Source organism: Electrophorus electricus, chromosome 14, assembly GCF_041902795.1.
Source record: "Electrophorus electricus isolate QZ-2024a chromosome 14, ASM4190279v1, whole genome shotgun sequence".
NCBI classification, from domain to species: domain Eukaryota; kingdom Metazoa; phylum Chordata; class Actinopteri; order Gymnotiformes; family Gymnotidae; genus Electrophorus; species Electrophorus electricus.
In genome coordinates, this window is record NC_137510.1 from 19,111,037 (window position 1) to 19,129,456 (window position 18,420).

Below are 18,420 nucleotides of genomic sequence, written 5' to 3' on the forward strand. Positions count from 1 at the left end.
ACCAGAGATCACTGTTCAGTTGCATGCAGGACTCTTATTACTGCTGACATTTTGACATCTGTATGCCAATGCACACACTCTCACAGTGGTGCTTATGTTGGCCAAATCTCCCTGGTGACAAGCTAGCCTCTCAGTTACACCACCATGTAGCATATTAAAATAAATATATAATATTTTCTGAAATATTAAATTTCTTTTGTTTGAGAGTTTTTATTGTTAGATTTTTCCTGCATCATTGCCATGTTTGTTGGTTCAACCTCTTTAATTTTAGATTACAGACAGACGCCCTGACCTTCTGTTGTGGAATTCTCTGGTACTATACTTTTTTTTTTTTTTCCTCCAGTGACTGCAAGCCATCCAGGCCTTGGGCCAGGAAAAGATCCCCACACCATTACACTTCTCCACCCTGCTTCACATTGGGATAAGGTTTGGGTGGTGCTATGCAGTGTTCTATTTTCTCCAAGCACAACACTGCACATTGACCAAGAAGTTCACCTTTTGTCTGATTTGTCATCGACAGCAACAGTCTCCTCCTTGGTAACTTCCCATGGAGACCACATTTGTTTACTGATTTTATAATGGCAGACACATTATCAAGAACAAGCAAAGCGATGCATGCATATCTCTAGTGGCCCCCCAGGTCTTCTTGCCGTCTGTCACGGTTAGTCCCTCCCATCTTCGTGTTCCATGTTTTCCTAGTCTTGTATATTTAAATTCCATGCCGTAGTTTCGTTTTCACCGCCCCTCGTTTGATTGCTCATACCAGTCCCGGTTTCTACCTTGTTAAATTCGTGTAGTTAAGCCATGTCTGATTCCTTGTGTTTTTGCTGTTCATTGCGTTTATATGTTTAGTGAATTTTTTCAAAGATCCCCACAAAGATCCCCACACCAAAGACTTTCAAAGATTTTTTTAAGTTTGTACTCCGTGCCTTCGTGTTTCCTAGCCTTTGTTATAGCCTGCTTCCCCTGTTTGCCTTCGTGTGTTTTGTTTGTTTGATCATGTATCCCCGTAATCTCCGTATTGGCTCAATGACCTTGGACTACCCTTACGACTACGACTCTGTATTTGCCCTTAAATCTCGCACTTCTCCGCACATGCGTCCGCCTCCTTACTGCTGACCGTTACACCTTTAATTATAATAATTATTGAGCAATTATTATTGTGCATAATTATGCAACTAAATGAAAAACAAATTTATTTAAATTTCTGTTAACATGAGAATAATAAAACAACAAATAATGCCCAAGTTTACAAATAAACATTTCTGACATTTTAAAAAAAAAATTTCTGTGACCAGTATAGCCACCCTTCTTTTCAATAACAATAGGTCAGGTTGAGGAAGGGGGCCATGTCATTATTAGTTCATATTTAAGACCTTTACTGGCTAGCCATGCAATTGAATACTTCAATGCCTGCGATGGAGCATTACATAAAAATCATGGTCATCTTGAAAGATGCAGACTTTTCAAAAAACTGGCAGTAGGTTTGGGAGTTGAATTTGAGTCCATCTTCATCTCGAAAAGGTCCAACTAGCTCCCCTTTAATAATACCAACCCATAGCAGTACCTCACCTCCACCTTGCTGGCATCTGAGTCGAAGTGGAGCTCGACTGATCCAGCCACGGGTCTATGCATCTGGTCCGTCAAGAGTCCCTCTCGTCTCATCAGTCCATAGAACCTTTGAAAAATCTGTCTTGATATTTCTTGGCCCAGTCTTGACATTTCACCTTATGTGTCTTGTTCAGTGGTGGTTGGGTTTCAGCCTTCCTTACCTTGGCCATGTCTCTGAGTTCTGAACATCTTGTACTTCTGGGCACTCCAGGTAGGTTGCAGTTCTGGAATATGACAGCACTGGAGGATAATGGGTTTCTGGTGGCATCACATTTGATTCTTCTAAAGTCTTTGGCAGTTAATTTGCATCTTTTTTTCTCAACATGTTTCTTGCGACCCTGTTGACTTTTTGCAACAATATGTTTGATAGTTTTGTGATCACACCCCAATATCTTAGCAATTTTAAGAGTGCTTCATCCCTCTGAAGGACATTTTACAATTTTTGACTTTTCAGAGTCAGTTAAATCTTTTTTGGCCCATTTTGCCTGAGGAAAAGAAGCTGCCTAATAATTATGCACATCTTGATATAGGGTGTTGATCTCCTTAGGCCACACCCTCCCTCATTACAAAAATGCACATCACTTGATATGCTTTATGTCATGGAACGCTCCCCTTCCCACTGTTCATGTGGTACGGACCGCCGCGTGCAGTGGGAGTTCATACACTATCTTGTTTGTAAGCACAACCCTGTTGTTGGCACACACCTGCACAAGGTTTATTGTTGTTATGTTTGTATGTATTTAAATCCCTGTTGGTATGTTCGTCTTTGTCTGTCTTTGTCTCTGGTTTTGGTTCTGTTTGTTGTGTTGGTGTCAGATGTTACTTGCGTTTCACCTTGCATGTTCTGCACGAGTGCCATTGTGTTTCTCGTTCGTATCATGTGTCGTCAATAAATGTCTGTTCACGCTGAAGGAGTCTACGTCCTGCTCCTTGCTCTGCAGCACTCGGGCTGTTGCACTTAAATCCAATAAGCTTTCAAGTTCATACAGCTTGGATTTGGAAAATATGCATAAAAATGATGATATGGTCAAAATACTCACTAATAATTATGCACACAGTGCACAACTGATCTTTGTAGGACATCTAACCTTAGGGAGAGGAGCAACAGTGTGTCAACTGATTCTCAAGTCTTAGTGAATAAAACATTAATTAAAACTGTAATAAAAATGGTTTTGACCATATTGCCATAATAAAGAACAAGGAAGAAAAAACGTGTATTTATATATTTAGGTAATAATTCTAGAAGCTCATATGCTTTTTGCATTTTGCATCAGTGACTGTTTAAAACATTTGTGGAATAAAGATTGTGTTTTGAGAAACTGTGTTGCAAATTTCAATAATAATTCCTTAAGCTTAACAGAATATTCTCACAGGTAGAGATGTTTAATACATCAAACAGCTCAGAAGTAGGCCAATAAGCACTTCTGACATCACTCTGTATCAATTGCTTCAAATCACTGATATCATGTAATGAATCATTTAAGAAGGCTCTGCTCCATTCCAGGACTTCTTTATGACAAACCTCTGCATGCTCTGAACATTATTACAAGTACAATAGTAATTGTCCTTTATATGAGAGTGTCCTATTTAATTATGGCTCAGATAAATGTTATTGTTAATAATATTGTCTGAGCACATATTTCAGAGCAGTGGCTGGCTTTGAGACAAAATTTAAATCAGGAAGAGACATGTGCATATATACTCATACAACCTGACTGTGGTAGCATATACTCTATGGAGAATGTTGTAAATAGCCTTCTGCTTACATGGTGTGGTGAATACCACCAGCTGATCCCTCATAGCATACATCCATATAAAACCAAGAGAATCGGAAGAGGGAGGATGAAAGGAGGAAAGGAGGGGGGTTCCTACATAGATCAGATTAAATGTGCACCTTCCAGCCTTATTTTGTGCATGTACAATTGGTCTGCCAGACCTGCATTCTTGATTTTTTATCACACTGGCCTTTCTCACACCCTCCATTCATGGTCTATTGTTATTCCCACGTCTGTGGGGATCCTTCAAGTGCTTTTCACAGGCTTCATCTCCACTCCCTACTTGTCTTTATCTGGCCACACACAAGAAATTATATCATGTGGACATCAAGCTCTCAAATACTTACTCAATATAATTAATACATGGCAGTACATGACACCCTCTATATTGAAAGGCAATACACAGAGCAGGTATCACAAAAGTTAATTGTAATACCTCTTCTGAATATCAGTTTGTTAATGCTAACGTGTAATGTTTTGTTACTGATTCTAATGCCCAAAGAAAAAAATACAATAAAAAAACCACAATATATTGCTTGTTGAGAATACCCTAAAAAAGACCCTGAAAGACTCCATATTTTTGTATGAAACCTTATTCCCCTGTCCACAATTACACTTCTATCCTCTGTCAAAGCTCTTGCCCTACATTGCCAAATCAATGATCTGCACGGGCTCCAGACAGCACTCTGCTGCCCTTGGGAGCCAATTTGCTTTCTGTCTCTTTGGTGTCCGGTTGGTCATTACACACTTTCTGCTCTGTGTACCTGTGACTAGCCTTATCGAGCACTGCAGGGCAGAGAGCAGCATGGGTGAGTGATTGAACTATAGTCCATTCTCTATTAGACCTCATAGCATCCGGATTGTTCACTCAATCGTCCCCTCTCTCTCACTCTCGCTCTCTTGCTCTCTCTCAGGTTCCCTCTTCTTCTCTTTCTGTGGGTGTGCTCCCATTAGCTAGGAGATGATAGATCAGCAGTTAACTGCTGAAACAAACTTACAAAACATAAGGCAATACCAGATCACTTTATATTTTTGATTTAATTTTAGCCATTCAGCATTTAGCCATTTTGTGCTTTTGCTGCTGTGTGTGTGTGTATGTATATATATATATATATATATATATATATATATATATATATATATATATATATATATATATATATATATATATATATATATATATATATATTCTGCAGTGCTTTCTCATTGACAATGTCACTTTGGCTTTCTCTTTCATCTCTCCAAAAGCTGGTCTTGGAACATTGTGCCCATGAGTAGTGGACCCTGGAGGGCTTTGCTCCTGCTCCAACTCATACACATGGTGCATAACCACTCAGCACTATATAATGAACACTTGCCTATAAATGATAGATGACAGGATTACAAACAAGGGTTTGCCCACATAATAATGCTGTGGCACCCTTCAGCATGGCTCTTGAGCAGGTGATGCGTAGTTAATTTCCGTGCCTAAAGGTTTTAGATATTAGAGTTTATTTAGGGCTCTCATAATGTACTAGAGGATCAATGTTATTGTGTGCAGTGTTAAAAATGGAGTTATCAAAGATGAGATCAAACTGAAAATATGTTGAAAATGCAAGAAAAAAACAACAAAAAAGTGCTTGAAATGCATTTTCAGTGTTGGCTGAATGTGACGCAAGTTGCACAGTTTAGTTCCTTCCTTTCTAAATTATTAATGTATTATTTTAAAATATAACCTAATATACTACAATTACGGTGAAATGTGTTTCATGGCATGTTCATGTTTTCTCACTGGATAACTAAAAACTTTCTTCAGTCTCTTAGACAGTACATTTCCAGTTAGCAGTTCTCGCTTTTTTCACGTCAAACATTAAATGCAAGAGCAGAGCACAGGTCTCAGATCAGTTACAGAGGTCACACTTCTCCTCTCAGACAGGGCAGAAGCCATTAAAAGTGTTACAGCAAACGATTAGTTTGTCTGTGCCCGAGGCTCAGAGGCAGATAATTTTCTGGTAACTTTACAACTGTGAGGTTTTGCTAGCGGCCAGTTAAACAAAAGGAAAAATATTGTAAACCGCAAGCCAATGGAAGTAGAAATGCAATGAAAGTCCATTGATCAGAGTGTTACAATATTAAAATTTTGCATGAAATGTGAAATTAATAATTACCTGCCAGATTATATAACAGGCATGTTAAAATGATAGCACTGTGGTACACAAGAGTTTCGGTGAAATACAGCATGCTCCAGCACAGGGAACACAGGGGCCCGAGGCAAACCATTCACTTTAGAGATTTTGCTCAGACATTAACTTTTTATTGGCCTTCTGTGGTTGGTCCTATTCCAAACAAACATTCATCCTCAACAAAGAATCATTCTGCTTCCTGCTATGGACAAGGCCAGTGACGAGCACTGCACTCCTGCAGTTCGAAGCAGAATGAACATTGCTCCATATCACCTCATTTCAATCATTATACTTTTGTCATTGTTTCCTCAGGGAGTTCTTTTTCTTCTCTTTTATCCTTCAGGATTTCTTTTTTTCTCTCTTTGTCAAGTAGTTTACTAAATTAGTACTTTTAATTCTTAGTAGATTTTTGCTGAAGTACTGCAAGGGAATCATTGTAGAATCATTGTTAATCCTTCTTTCTGCATCTGCCAAAATCAAAAGCAGTCATATGAATATATATTATATTCTTAGAGTTTATTGCTACAGAACAGACAAATGTAGGAAGATAGGGATATAAACTGATTTTATATCTTACTGCCCTGGTGTGCCAGGCACTCAGATTGAGGGACATTCCCACTGACACACACACACACACACACACACACACACACACACACGCAGACATGCACACAAAGACCCATTGCACTTGCCCTGCTCTCAATTGCTTGATTACCTGTGCACCTGTGATTTCACCTATCACACTCTACAAGGCGTCTCGAGGATTGCTGCTATTCTACTGCGTCTCAGTGTCCTGAGTTCTATCGCTGTTTACTGTTTTAGTTGCTCACCAATGTGCTCTTCAGTTTGTTTCACTATTCCAAAATCCTTCCCCACATTTGAGTATGGCGCCCTCCCTGCCAGCGTCACACTTACATTGTATTTGATGAATGTAGTCTCATGCTCCTTCAACTCCTTGAATACGATAACACTCTTTTTCATATTCTTATTTCATTGATTTACCTTTGAACTAAATGATGACATACAATTCATTAATATTAACCCTTAAGGACCCATAAACCCTTAAAGTCCAAATGTAAGCATTCTGTAACACTCTACTGTTTCCTGTCTTTTTGTCCTTCAATGTGCAAGTTATTCCCAAAATTTCAGTGACCATGTGGTGTTGTTGAGTGTTGCCTTCTTGTTGTTTTGAAGGGCAGGAAATGTGGCACTGAGTTTGTGTGTGTGCTCTGAGTGCGGGGGATGGAGAGAGAGAGCACTGTATGAAGGCAGTGACGTCTCCGGGGAGGTCTCTGTGAGAAGTGCCTGACAGACTGAAGTGGTGAATCAGGCAAAGAGGAGGGAGGCCATGATGTGCAGAAACAGGTTGACAGTCCTCTGCTGGATTAAGAGGAGGCCCTCAGGCTTACTGGGTTGAAATAGCCAGGACTGTCCTGAGAGAGCCTAAGAATATTAGATTTGAATTTGAAATAGGAATAAGCTGTTAAAATAAGTTTTTAAAAAATACTGAAGACTACAATGTGTGTGTGTGTTTTGAAAGAGACATAGACAAAATATATTCTGCAACAGGATTTGAATTAAAATTAACATGTATGAGCATCAATTCTTTATTTGCTTAAGCAAATATTAAGATATAAACATGTAGATCCAAAGAAATTACTTTTAGCTGTTTAAGCTTTTTAGCTGACCATGTAAATCTAATTCTCTCGGAAGATTGAGTGGCATAATTACTTTAAGCAGACAGACCTTTGCCATAGACTCTCTAATATCATTATGTCAATGATGTGTTATGTCAGTGATCATAGAAGTGGCTTTAGTGTAGTTATGTTATGCAGTTGTAAACACAGCTGTAGGACAATGCTGTGTGTCCAGCAAAACTGGTGAACCATGAACAGTGGGTGGAAATGGCACAGATAATGTTGTCTTTCACAAGGAACAGTGTAACTGGGTAGCAAAAGGAAATAAATAATTCTCTATAATAGAAACAATCTCTAACAAGACATTATGTAAAATACATAATTACACAATCTACCCTAGTGTATAAACTTGGGATAATGACTACTTGGTTGCACTTCTTTAGAAACCCGATATTAATATCACTATTGTTCTCTTCTGCCATTATGAGTTTAGTTGTTGCAGTGCATGGCATCTGTTTCCCATCTCAGCTATGAAATGTTGATGTCTTAAATGACTTAATATTGTTAGGGAATTCATTCCTTCCACTTCTAGAAGCACTGCAGTAGCAACCCAGCAATAATGCCGACCATTTCTGTCCACCAATTACAGCATTTGTGTGTCTGTTTTAGACAAATTTACTTAAGACTCATTTTCTAGGCCCTGAAATTGTGCTCCAGTAAAACACTACTTAGCAGGATAGAGAAACATGTTTGATTCCCAGCTGTGCTACCTGCCAGCAAGGAAGAACGACAGAGTCACTTGCTCAAACTGTTGCTATGCAACATACCAGTCAAGGATCTACATGGCTGCACACTAGAAGCAAATGTTTGAGATGCTCAACAGTTAAGGTTTAGTAGATGTAAAAGATGCAGTCCAGGTCACATTAAACTGGGAGGAGGAGTGCATTCGCCTTTACCTCTCCAGAATGCCAGAGCTGATGAGGAACTGAAGAAAGACTGCCTGCGATCAAACATGGGAAAACAGTTGGACGTCAATAAAACAGAATGCCAGACTTCAGATGATTTTTCAGGTAAAGGGTGTTACTAAAGCCTCTAAGATGATGATAGCTCTAAAGGCTGTTCTATGAAATGGCTGTATGGTTGTAGCATTTTTGTCTTATTTCTGTTATAATTAAGGGACAATTCATTTATCAGTTTTAACCTTCCTTATTGCAAGTAGTTATAGACATTACAGAACCGGTTGATGTAGTGGATGAGAAAAGCCCAACTGTCGCAGCTTCACACCTGGACTGGCACGTCCCCGTTTTGCCTCTGTAAAATTAGTCACAGCTGTTTCAAGCTAATTACTCAGGACTATAATCAGGCACCTTCCCACTTACTCTGTGAAGTCCTGAAGTTGTGAAGCAACTCTGTTGTTTTTCCAGGCCACTGTCAAGATTGTCTCCAGTGTCTTCCAAAGTACTCCATAATACTGCAAAGTGCCAGAAATTAGCCTGCGGGCCAGAAAGCCAGAAATTAGTATTTTTAAAGCTTCCAACATCACTGTGTTTGTTATTTTCTGTGAGTAGTAGAAAATATCTACTACTAACAAATCAGGTTATAATCTATTAAAACTGTTTTACAGCCTGTATATACATAGCACAAACTGGATGCTAGAGTCTTACAAATGTCCACCTTGACTCACCTTTTTGTTAATATTAGTTCATAGTGGGTCATCATACTCAAGGTGTTTGAAGAGAATGCCTTCCTACTTTGGCATTGTTCTTTTCTATCTGTCCTTTTGAAAACACAGTGAGATTTGGTCTCCCAAATTGCCCTGACGATGGACTGCATCAAGAAGGCCAGAAGTATCCATGTGGTGGTAGGAGAGAGTGCTGGTAAAAAGGCTGTCTGTCCTCTGACTCACACACTCTAAGTAATTGCTACTCTCATGTGCCAGTGTTCTGTACCCACTCCAAACGATGGGTTCTGCAATTGGCGTTATTTAATGAATCATGTTGTCTTTTTCTCGCTCATGGAGACCGTGTGGAGTGTGGAAGGATGGCTTCTCTCTGTTGGGTTTAGACTCATTGGTATTCATAATCTTCCTATTGTTCCGATGAGAAGAGATTTTGCCTGGCTTGGGAGCTGCTTTGGAAGGCTATATCCTTATCCACAAGTTTAATTGCCCCAGTAAGGCTTTTGATCTTATGAAGACAGAGAAATAATCTGAAAATCCAAAAATGGTATAATTATTGGTACTAGCTAACTGGAGCCCACTTATTTGCATTGTGTAATGAGGATTTTCACATTGATAAGTGGTGTGGAGAAGGGAAACACAGCTGACCAGACAGGACTGCCAGCATTATACAGGTTACTGTAATTCAGATGGTTTGGACTATGGAGCTACAGTTTAATACATGTGTTAATACTCATAGCTGTATCTGATGCAGGTCTAATGCAGATCACCCCAAGCATGCTCAATCAATGACTTTGAATCTTTTCTTTATGAGTAACACAAGTATTAAACTGTGGCTCCTTAGTCCAAACCTTCTGAATATTAATGACAAATATTTTATGCTATTCTGAATTGTCATAGGATCTTACTTATCACTTGTGGTAACAGAATTCTCTTGATGGCAACTCAACGTCAGGAAATACTTTTAATGATGTCACAGTTCTGAGGTTGTTCTTCATCGAATACGTACCAGCTACCTTTCTTTATGGGTCACACTGAAGTGGCCACATTAAATCTAAAATTAAAAAGCTGTTGAATAACCCTTACTATAATCATTACACTTAATAATGGAACATTTTATAACTAATTACCATTGTCACACTGTGCTGTTTTTTTGAGAGTCAGTGGACTACATATGTGGTGATGTAATGCAGAGATAATAGTTAGTTTTGTTTATGAAGAGCAGAGACCCTCAAACATGAGGGCATATCTGTACACTCATCTTCAAGAGGTGTTGGTCAGCCACTGGGTTTGTTTCAAACAGAAAGGAAATCCATTATGAAGAGCAAGCTCTTGTAGTAGAGTACATGGCATCTTAAAACAACCAGTGGGAGCCTGGTTTTATTCTGAACTGAATGAAGCTCTATTGAAGTAAATTTAAATAATACACTTTTGGAAGCTTTGTTTTCAACTGGTAATCCATGCATGCATGGATCCATGCATGTATCGATTATAAACTACCAGTATGTGATAAAATAATAAGAATAAAGTTTAAAATTAGTTAAAGTTTCCTGTAATACATTGTACAATTTTATGCTTTGAACGTGAGACATATGTATAATTTTATGCATTGAGCAGGTTCTGGAAAAAAAAATACAAATCATCAAATAGTAAAATGTCCAGGAAAGAATATTCAGATCTCGTGAACTAAATATACCTATATTTACACAGTAGTTCGACAATTCTTCAGTAGATTAAGACTGTGTAGTGGCACGTAGCAAGACAGGTCAGATGCTCGAGGATGACAAAAGACAATTTATTAACTTCACAAACAGTTCAGGTAAAAATGCAGAGAGTCACATCCAAAGGGCAAATCAAGAATCAGAGTAGAACAAAGCAAGGCAGTAAGACAGGGGCAAACAGGAGTAACACAGGCAAGGCAAAACTTGTAAACAGACTAGAAACGTAAATAGATCAATACACAAATAAACAGTACGTCAATGTACAATGCTCAGTATGCTCAGGTAACTAGCGGTAATACTTTGCAATGAGGAAGCATGTGAGCAGCATATATAACGGTGATTGTAATGATGCACAGGTATGCTGGATTAGTAAACCGGGGATGATGATCTGCTCAGAGGCTTCTAGAAACTTTAGTTGGTGGTTCTGGAGGGCTGCATAACATGTAGAATAGCAGTTGCTATTTGCACGCCCCTCAAAAATGTATAAATGTAAGCTAAACATAAACTAAGTCAATCAGAGAATCAGACTGTAAAAGCATGGCATGTACAAAAGTGGCTGTACAGGAAGAACATTCACCTGACCATCCCAAGAGTGTAGCGTCTTTTCCTACAGAGGCTGTGCACTACACACTCTCAAAGCATGGCAGGGAGTGTGAGGAATATAATGAGATATAAAAGAGGCCTGTGGAAACCCTTTATCCACTCCACTCCCAATTGACCTTCATTTCAGCTCTCTTCCCTTCTGATCTCCCTTTTCCTTTCCAACTCTCTTCATCCTGATGTGGCCTGTTCTGCATACACAGATGGGCGCCTCCAACTGGTTAACATTCATAAGAATGTTTCCATTTCCTCTCCTATCCCTTACCGCTGCACCACAGAGCTCGTATACTCAGGGCCAGATACGGGTTTTAAAGGGAGTGCTTTAGCCATTCAACCTGTTGTCTTCCACATTCTTAAGACTGTGTCCACTTGATTACTGTAGAGAAAAATTATGTTTGGATTGTGTATGAAAGACAAGCACAATAGCTGTACTGTGCTGCATCTTCATACTGAAAATGATTAAAAAGTCATGTTGTGTACAACTTTTACTGCAGGGTTTGGTCTTATGTCAAAGAAAATTATTCTTTTTGGTTCAAATTTACTTGTCTTATTGTTAATCCTGTTTCACTTGTTTCACTTATCTATCAAAAATATTTTCACTGTTGTCTGCCTGAAATAATGAGCTGGACGCAGGATTATTTAGAGGATTACTGATAAGAATGTGTGTTTGTGTGTGCGTGTGTTTGGGATGTTGCTGGCCTCTGGTGGCCCCTGTTCCCCTAAATGACAATGTCAGAGTGTGTATCCTGTGAAAATAAAATATTCCGCTCTGCGTCAGGCTTGCGCAAATACACGCATGCACACACGCATGCAGATACACACACGATCGAGGCAGCAGTGCGCCGGCTGCTCTGTGGGCCAGCCAAAGACAGCCCACTACACAAGGGTATTTAAGAGCTGCTCCAGCACAGCAAGTTGAAGTTTCTCCTCCACACTGGTGCAACCCAGAGCAGGGCTCTCCCTCTGTCTCCTCCTCAACACTGCTATTCTCATCCTCAAGCTCAGCTGAAGGTACTGCTTTCACTTTTCTTTACTGCTTTTGAACCAGGTGTAGAGTGGTATATGTGAGCAGTAATTGTGCTTTTCTGGGGATGTTTCTTAATTAAAGATTTTTAAAAATCTGGCTGAATTAGGTCAGTCATCTCTATTTAATGTAGTATATACATTAGCATGCATGCGATAGAGTAGGGAGCACAAACAGAATCCATAATTAGATATTATTGGATTATTATGAGGTCAGATAAATAATGTAGATCTTTAATATACAAATTTTTACAGCTATTCACATGCCTCTGTTTTGCTCTTTATTTAATTTTTTTTTGCTAGTTCTATGCAACTGTCTAGTAATAGTAGTAGTAGTAGCAATAATAATAATAATAATAATAATAATAATATCAAAACATCTAAGAAGGCAAATGGGATTCTGAAAGAAGAGCTTTAAGTACATTGACTGAGTGTGCATTAAAGTGTAATGCAAATTATTTTTTAAGAAAATTACTGTGATTATGTTTGTATTGAATGAACATAATTGTTATAGCTGTTATTTGTTTGGTTAATTTAAACAAATTACTATTACCTCATAAACGGCTGTTTTCTTCTTGGTTGTTTTACCATTTATGCTCTCCCTGACAAATAAGTATTTCCTACAAACCTGTAAACATACTGCCATTATTATGCACCCTAAAGTATTTCTCACTTATTAATATATGGATTTATAACATCTGTATGTGTGTGTGCTTCAGCCATGAACACTGGAATCTGTGTGTGCATGTTGCTGGCGGCACTCTCCAGCAGTGGGTGCCTTGCTCTCCCTACACACTCATTCGTTGAGGGGCAGTCGGACAGTGGGGCAGTAGCTGCACGCACACGCCACACCCGAGCAGTACCCCGTAGTGGACAGCTCAATCTGTTGTCTAAAACACAGGAAGAGGAGGTGGAGGAAGACCCTGCCCGGAGACTGAATGAACTGCTGGTCAGACTCATTTCCAGGAAAGGTAGGTGCCTTCTTTCCACCCAGCAATCACATTCATTATCAGTATACTGATAGAAAATGTTCCAGCTCACCTCTCTTCTCCTACAAGCTTACTTTCCCATGAGTCTCCCTATGGGCTACATTTACGAGCTCTATTGCCATTTTATAGCACTTTCTCCTGCTGTACTGTTTCGAACTGAAAATGTTTCATCTGCCTCTTAGGATCATATCGCAGGAGTCCTATAAACAGCAGGTCTCCTAGCCCCAACCACAGAATAAAGGACAGAGACTACCTGGGCTGGATGGATTTTGGCCGGCGGAGTGCAGAAGAGTATGAGTACTCTTCATAATATCGCACCTACAAAGAATTTTCTATCTACCAGCCAAACATCTGTACAGAGTGGTATCTTTTATTTATTTTCTCACATACTTGTGTATATATGATTTGTCATCTCATTAGAAATATATTGAGTATTCCAGAATAAATAATTGCCTTAACTCATTCACCCAGAGTTCAGTGTCCAGCAATGGTCTGATGGCCGTGATGCTATTATACTCAAGTAAAACTCAATCAAATTTCAAATATAATGAATCAGATGAAACGGGGGGTGCAGCACAAACCTATTCACTTATTCACAAGCAAGCATGATGCCATGGAAACACTCATTAGATTAGTTTGTGTTAGCATGGGCACTGTAGTGGAACTGCTAGCAGCTACAGGGCTTGAGAGAGGGACAGGATTAAAGATAAGGCCCAGTCACTTCAGACATCTTAATTACTACTTCAAAATATAACATCTTAGGCATTCCACTACACAGTGATATGGGGAAAAAAAAAACAACAACAGCAAACTGACAGCACAGACACAAAGCTTCCTCCCTTAATGTTATAAAGCCCAGAGCAGCCATTTGTTGAGGATTTGGGAAGAGAGCTTACAACTAATGTCCTTATATTATGAAGACTGTTATTGAGCCCCTAAAGCAGCACAGCTAGTGAGTGTAAGGGGCCGGATCAAATCCTATTTCTCCCCCAACAGCCTTGGGGACAGATCACTCTGCAGGCAATAAAAGGTTAGTTCTTACCGTGTACAATGTACAAGCAGCAGAGAAAATGGCTGGGCCCCAAGCTCCTGCTGCATATATTGTGTAAACCACTTGAGTTAGCACATAATGGATGAACTGAAGAATGGCAAATGAGAGCGCAGTGGTTTATAGTGAACAAAAAGCACCATTATGCCCCAGGTGTGCCTCAATGAGAGAGGGTTGATTCTGATTCTGAACCAATAAATGCAGACGAACGCTTACACACCCACATGTGCAGTCACACACATGCACATAAGGCTCAGTCACATGAAAAGCTACCGGTGCAATTAGCTGTCACACCAATTCAAACACAGTCTGCGACTCTCACAAACAGATTATTTAAGTTGCTGCAGAAATGACCACAGGCACATCAATAGACCAGGAATATTTCCCACACAGAAGTAGGAAAATAAGTAGACCCAAAGGACTTCACTTAGCAATCAATCATTTGGTGAATTAATTAAGGCATCAAAACAAGTCTAAATTTGACACCCAATCATTTTTGTAATTTAACCTTTCCCCTGATTTCCCGACACACTTTGAAGACCTAGCAAAAAGATATTAGCTTTACAGAATCTGAATTGTACAGACTTTAATTGCTAAATTAGAACTGTATATTGAAGCTTTCAGCAAGTTTGCTTATAGCCCTTAAGATGAAACATGAAATGTTTTTCACCATTTTTTTCCTGAGCTCTGGGATTAATCCTCTGAGGTTGGAGGACTCAGTCACTGAGTCTTCTAGTAATCTTTATCATACACATTCACCAACAGCCATGACCTGGGGTTCAATCAATTTTAAAATTGAGCAACACCAGTGATGAGTTTGAATATGGATACATTTATCTTGCAAACAATTAAAACGGGAATAGTGGTGTAGCAAAATCATACATGGAAAGGTGGCTGCAGTGTCCATTAAAATATGCCCTCTTGTGGTCAAAAAGGTAAGCAACTGCCTGTAAATGTGAACTAGAAATGCCAAACTGAAATACATAATATCATATTACATCAAAATAAAAGCCTTTTATTAAATGCTACATGAGGGGAACTGACCAATACATTTATTTTGTAGTTTTGTCCCAGTATTTCCACAGTGTCAATCTAGTAAACACATCTCACCTCAGACATGTGAATCCAGCCCCTGGGCAGGGTAACCCCAATGGGGTAGCTCTTGTAGTGAAGATAGACTATAAATTATCCATCTGATGAAACTTTGATCTGGGTTTTCTCTCACCCCTGGGCCACAGATAGGAACCAGGACCCCTCTGGCACCATGATGTTGAGTGATAAAGCCATAAAACGGCCTATTTTATCAGGCTTTCTGACCCTTCCCCTTTTCTTAGGTGTCATAACTCTTAACAGCTTGGTTATACTTCAAGGAACTGTGACCATAAATTCCATCAGACTCAAACCCTTACCAAGACAACCAAATTTTCCTCATTTTTTTTTAATGCAAATTACAATTATGACTTAACACAACTTGAGCAATTGAGGGTTAAGGGCCTTGCCCAGGGGCCAACAGTGGCAACTTGGAAGTGGTGGGGCTTGAATTGGCAACCTTCTGATTACTAGTCAAGTACCTTAACCTCATCTCATACAGATAAGTCCACAAATACATGTCCCACAGATTATTATTTTTTCATTATTAGTTCCTTATTAATTTGCATTATTCATACAAATCAATGCACTTGTCTATTGTTTACCTCATGTTCATTATAAATAAATTGGTAATAAATTGTTAACAAATTGTTAACCACTCCTAATTGTGTTTACTAGAACTTTAGATGAACCAATTAGACAAAAATAAATTAAAGGCTAAGCACCACCTAATATGACTGTGTCAAACACATACACACAGCGAGTTTCTAGCTTGTGATGATCGATAGTTAGAAAACGTTTTTACAAACTCAAGAAATACGGTAAACAGGGTAAGTGAAATTACTTCGCCCATTTTAGTTGACATTAGCTAACATTAGCTAGGTTAGTAGCCAACTGACTGACTTGCTCAGCTTGGTGGCTCAAACAATACTAGGCTAAAACGTGGTTGCATTACGAAGATTTATATTGGATTTTATGAATGTTAAATCGACGTAGATCGCTTTTACCGAAACAACGATACCTCAACATTTGCCTTTAGCTAGGTTAGCTAATATAGTTACTGTCATTAATGGCTCAGCGCAAAGTTTCTGTTCGTTATTTAGCTAGCTAACCTAGGTTAGATAGCCGCTACGCTTCCCATAATGATCCAGCAAATTTCCAAACACTTGAGTACTGTCAGTTTATTTCACTTTTTTCAACGTATGAAATTAGCACTAGACCTTCACTGAAGTCAGCCACGCAGAAGATTAGGTGTTGATGATGCATACATTTTAAGGCTTGGACGCATATAACCTAGACAGATATGATTAACTTACAAAAAATGCATGTTAGACCACTAAAGCAAATGCATTAGCTGGGTTAGCTAGCTATATACATACTTGGATACATGACAAGCTAATAAAATGAGAAATATAACCAGCTAGATAATCAAATGCCCATGCTATATATAACTGTAATTGTCAAGATTACTTTTAGTAATATTTTTACTTTTAGGTTCAGTTTTGAGTATAACCGCTAACATAGGTTTTTACCAGTCGGAATTCCCAATTCTGACTACTGGCTTAGGTTGTTCGTTGCTCTCTGCTGCAGCTTCTTCTATCTTTGGCTCAAATATAAATGATAGAATTTCACTTTTATGATATACAGTCACCGACACTTTCACTGCTGATTCATCAAATTCAAAAATATCTTCGGAATCTGAAGAACCATTACTGGTAAATTCCCAGTCCGTCAGTCATAATGTTTGATAACAACGTCGTTGTTCACTGTTGTCCACCAGTGACGTCAATTTAACTTTCTGGAATTTCGACTTCCGGATTTTTCCCGTCAATTTACTTGAATTCGTCATTTTTAAAAAAATGAACACTTTATTTTCAACTTAATTCACATATACATTTTTTTTTCAGTAGCTAAGATAATGGGAAATCTTCAGGGTGGTCCATTAGATGGTGCTTAGCCTTTAAAATCTAGTTTGTAATTTCTAGACAACAGGAAAGAAATTAAATTTATTATGCAATTGCTTTTCCCATCCTAGGGTCTGATGCTCACTTCTACAACCCTGCACTATTTATTCTAAATTCAAGTCTTTTCATGTGCCATTTGAACACTACTGTGACGCTGCAGTTTCTTTCTGGATCAAAAAGTATGATATCTAATCTTTTACAAACTAGAAAGGTAGAAATTGGTAGTAAATATGTGATTTTCTTTGTTTAATTGATTTGTGGTGGATCCTACTAGAATGTCCGACAGGAATTTCTTATATTTTAGTTTGCGTTTGTTGGAATTTACTAACCACAGCTGATATCAAGCTAGCTCACCTTGCTGTGTCGATTGTGACTAAGGTTTCATCCTATGGCTGGCAATAAATTAATTCCAGAATAGCCATCAAAAGCAAGGACGAAACACTTGGCCACTGATACCCAAAACTCCTACTTCTGAAAGGCCCAGTAGATATATATATATATATATAAAAATAAAAAAAATCCAATCCGTGGATCAAGAAGCCTAGTCGTCTCATTATCAGCATATGTCGGTCGAGCAAGTTCGAGCTAGCAACGTGATGTAAGACGGACACTCACTCAGTGCCTTCCAGACGGTTTAATGGAGAACGGACACTCTCAGCGCCATCCAGACGGTTTCGGCGTAAAACGGACACTTAATGCCTACAGTCTATATATCACAATTAGACCCCTAACTCTTTCCCCTCCTCTGCAATGCAGACGTCTCAGTCCTATAATTAGTTTTTCCTCCGGCTATTTCAAAAATTTCCTCTTCTCTCAAGTCTTTCTGTTATACCCGTTATACACCACGAATCGATGGGTTAAGTTTCCTTTGTTGGTCTTTATTAGGTTGAAATGTAGGCTGCCCGTTTGGTCATTTAAAACATTTTTTTTCTCTCTCTCATTAGCCTAGTTAACTACTTTAGTCCACCACAAATGTAAAATATTTGTTTTACTATAGCGATTCTAGTGAACTCATTACCTCTGGTCATTAGTAGAATCGTAGTCAATGATTTTAATGCATGTTTACCTAACTCTATTTACTCAATAAATACATGCCTTAGTTATTACGTCTGAGAGCTACAGA

At 38.8% G+C, this 18,420-nt stretch overlaps 1 protein-coding gene and 1 long non-coding RNA gene across 3 annotated transcripts; one reads left to right on the forward strand and one right to left on the reverse strand.

Moving 5' to 3' along the window:
• Positions 1–6,058: 6,058 nt before the first annotated feature.
• On the reverse strand, positions 6,059–18,158 carry LOC145651232 (uncharacterized). Its single transcript, XR_014117053.1, has 4 exons — positions 17,913–18,158; positions 8,565–8,678; positions 8,142–8,185; positions 6,059–6,991 (listed from the first exon to the last, which is right to left on the reverse strand). It is a non-coding gene; the product is annotated as an uncharacterized LOC145651232 (long non-coding RNA).
• ccka (cholecystokinin a) lies at positions 11,881–17,233 on the forward strand. Of its 2 annotated transcripts, XR_014117052.1 has the most exons (4): positions 11,881–12,195; positions 12,927–13,178; positions 13,379–13,559; positions 13,668–17,233. XR_014117052.1 is itself a non-coding variant. In XM_027023238.2 (3 exons), exons 2-3 carry the CDS (start codon positions 12,929–12,931, stop codon positions 13,504–13,506), a joined length of 378 nt encoding a protein of 125 aa, XP_026879039.1. In that variant the 5' UTR covers positions 11,884–12,195; positions 12,927–12,928; the 3' UTR covers positions 13,507–13,662. The 2 variants fall into 2 exon arrangements, 1 of the variants encoding a protein (XP_026879039.1); XM_027023238.2 differs by lacking the exon at positions 13,668–17,233 and having other exon boundaries at positions 11,884–12,195; positions 13,379–13,662.
• Positions 18,159–18,420: the final 262 nt, after the last annotated feature.

What these genes read in the sequence shown, in the direction of transcription:
- ccka (XM_027023238.2), top strand. Translation starts at nt 12,929, where the DNA reads ATGAACACTGGAATCTGTGTGTGCATGTTGCTGGCGGCACTCTCCAGC. An exon ending in CAGACTCATTTCCAGGAAAG is followed by an intron (nt 13,179 to 13,378) that starts GTAGGTGCCTTC and finishes TCTGCCTCTTAG; the next exon opens with GATCATATCGCAGGAGTCCT.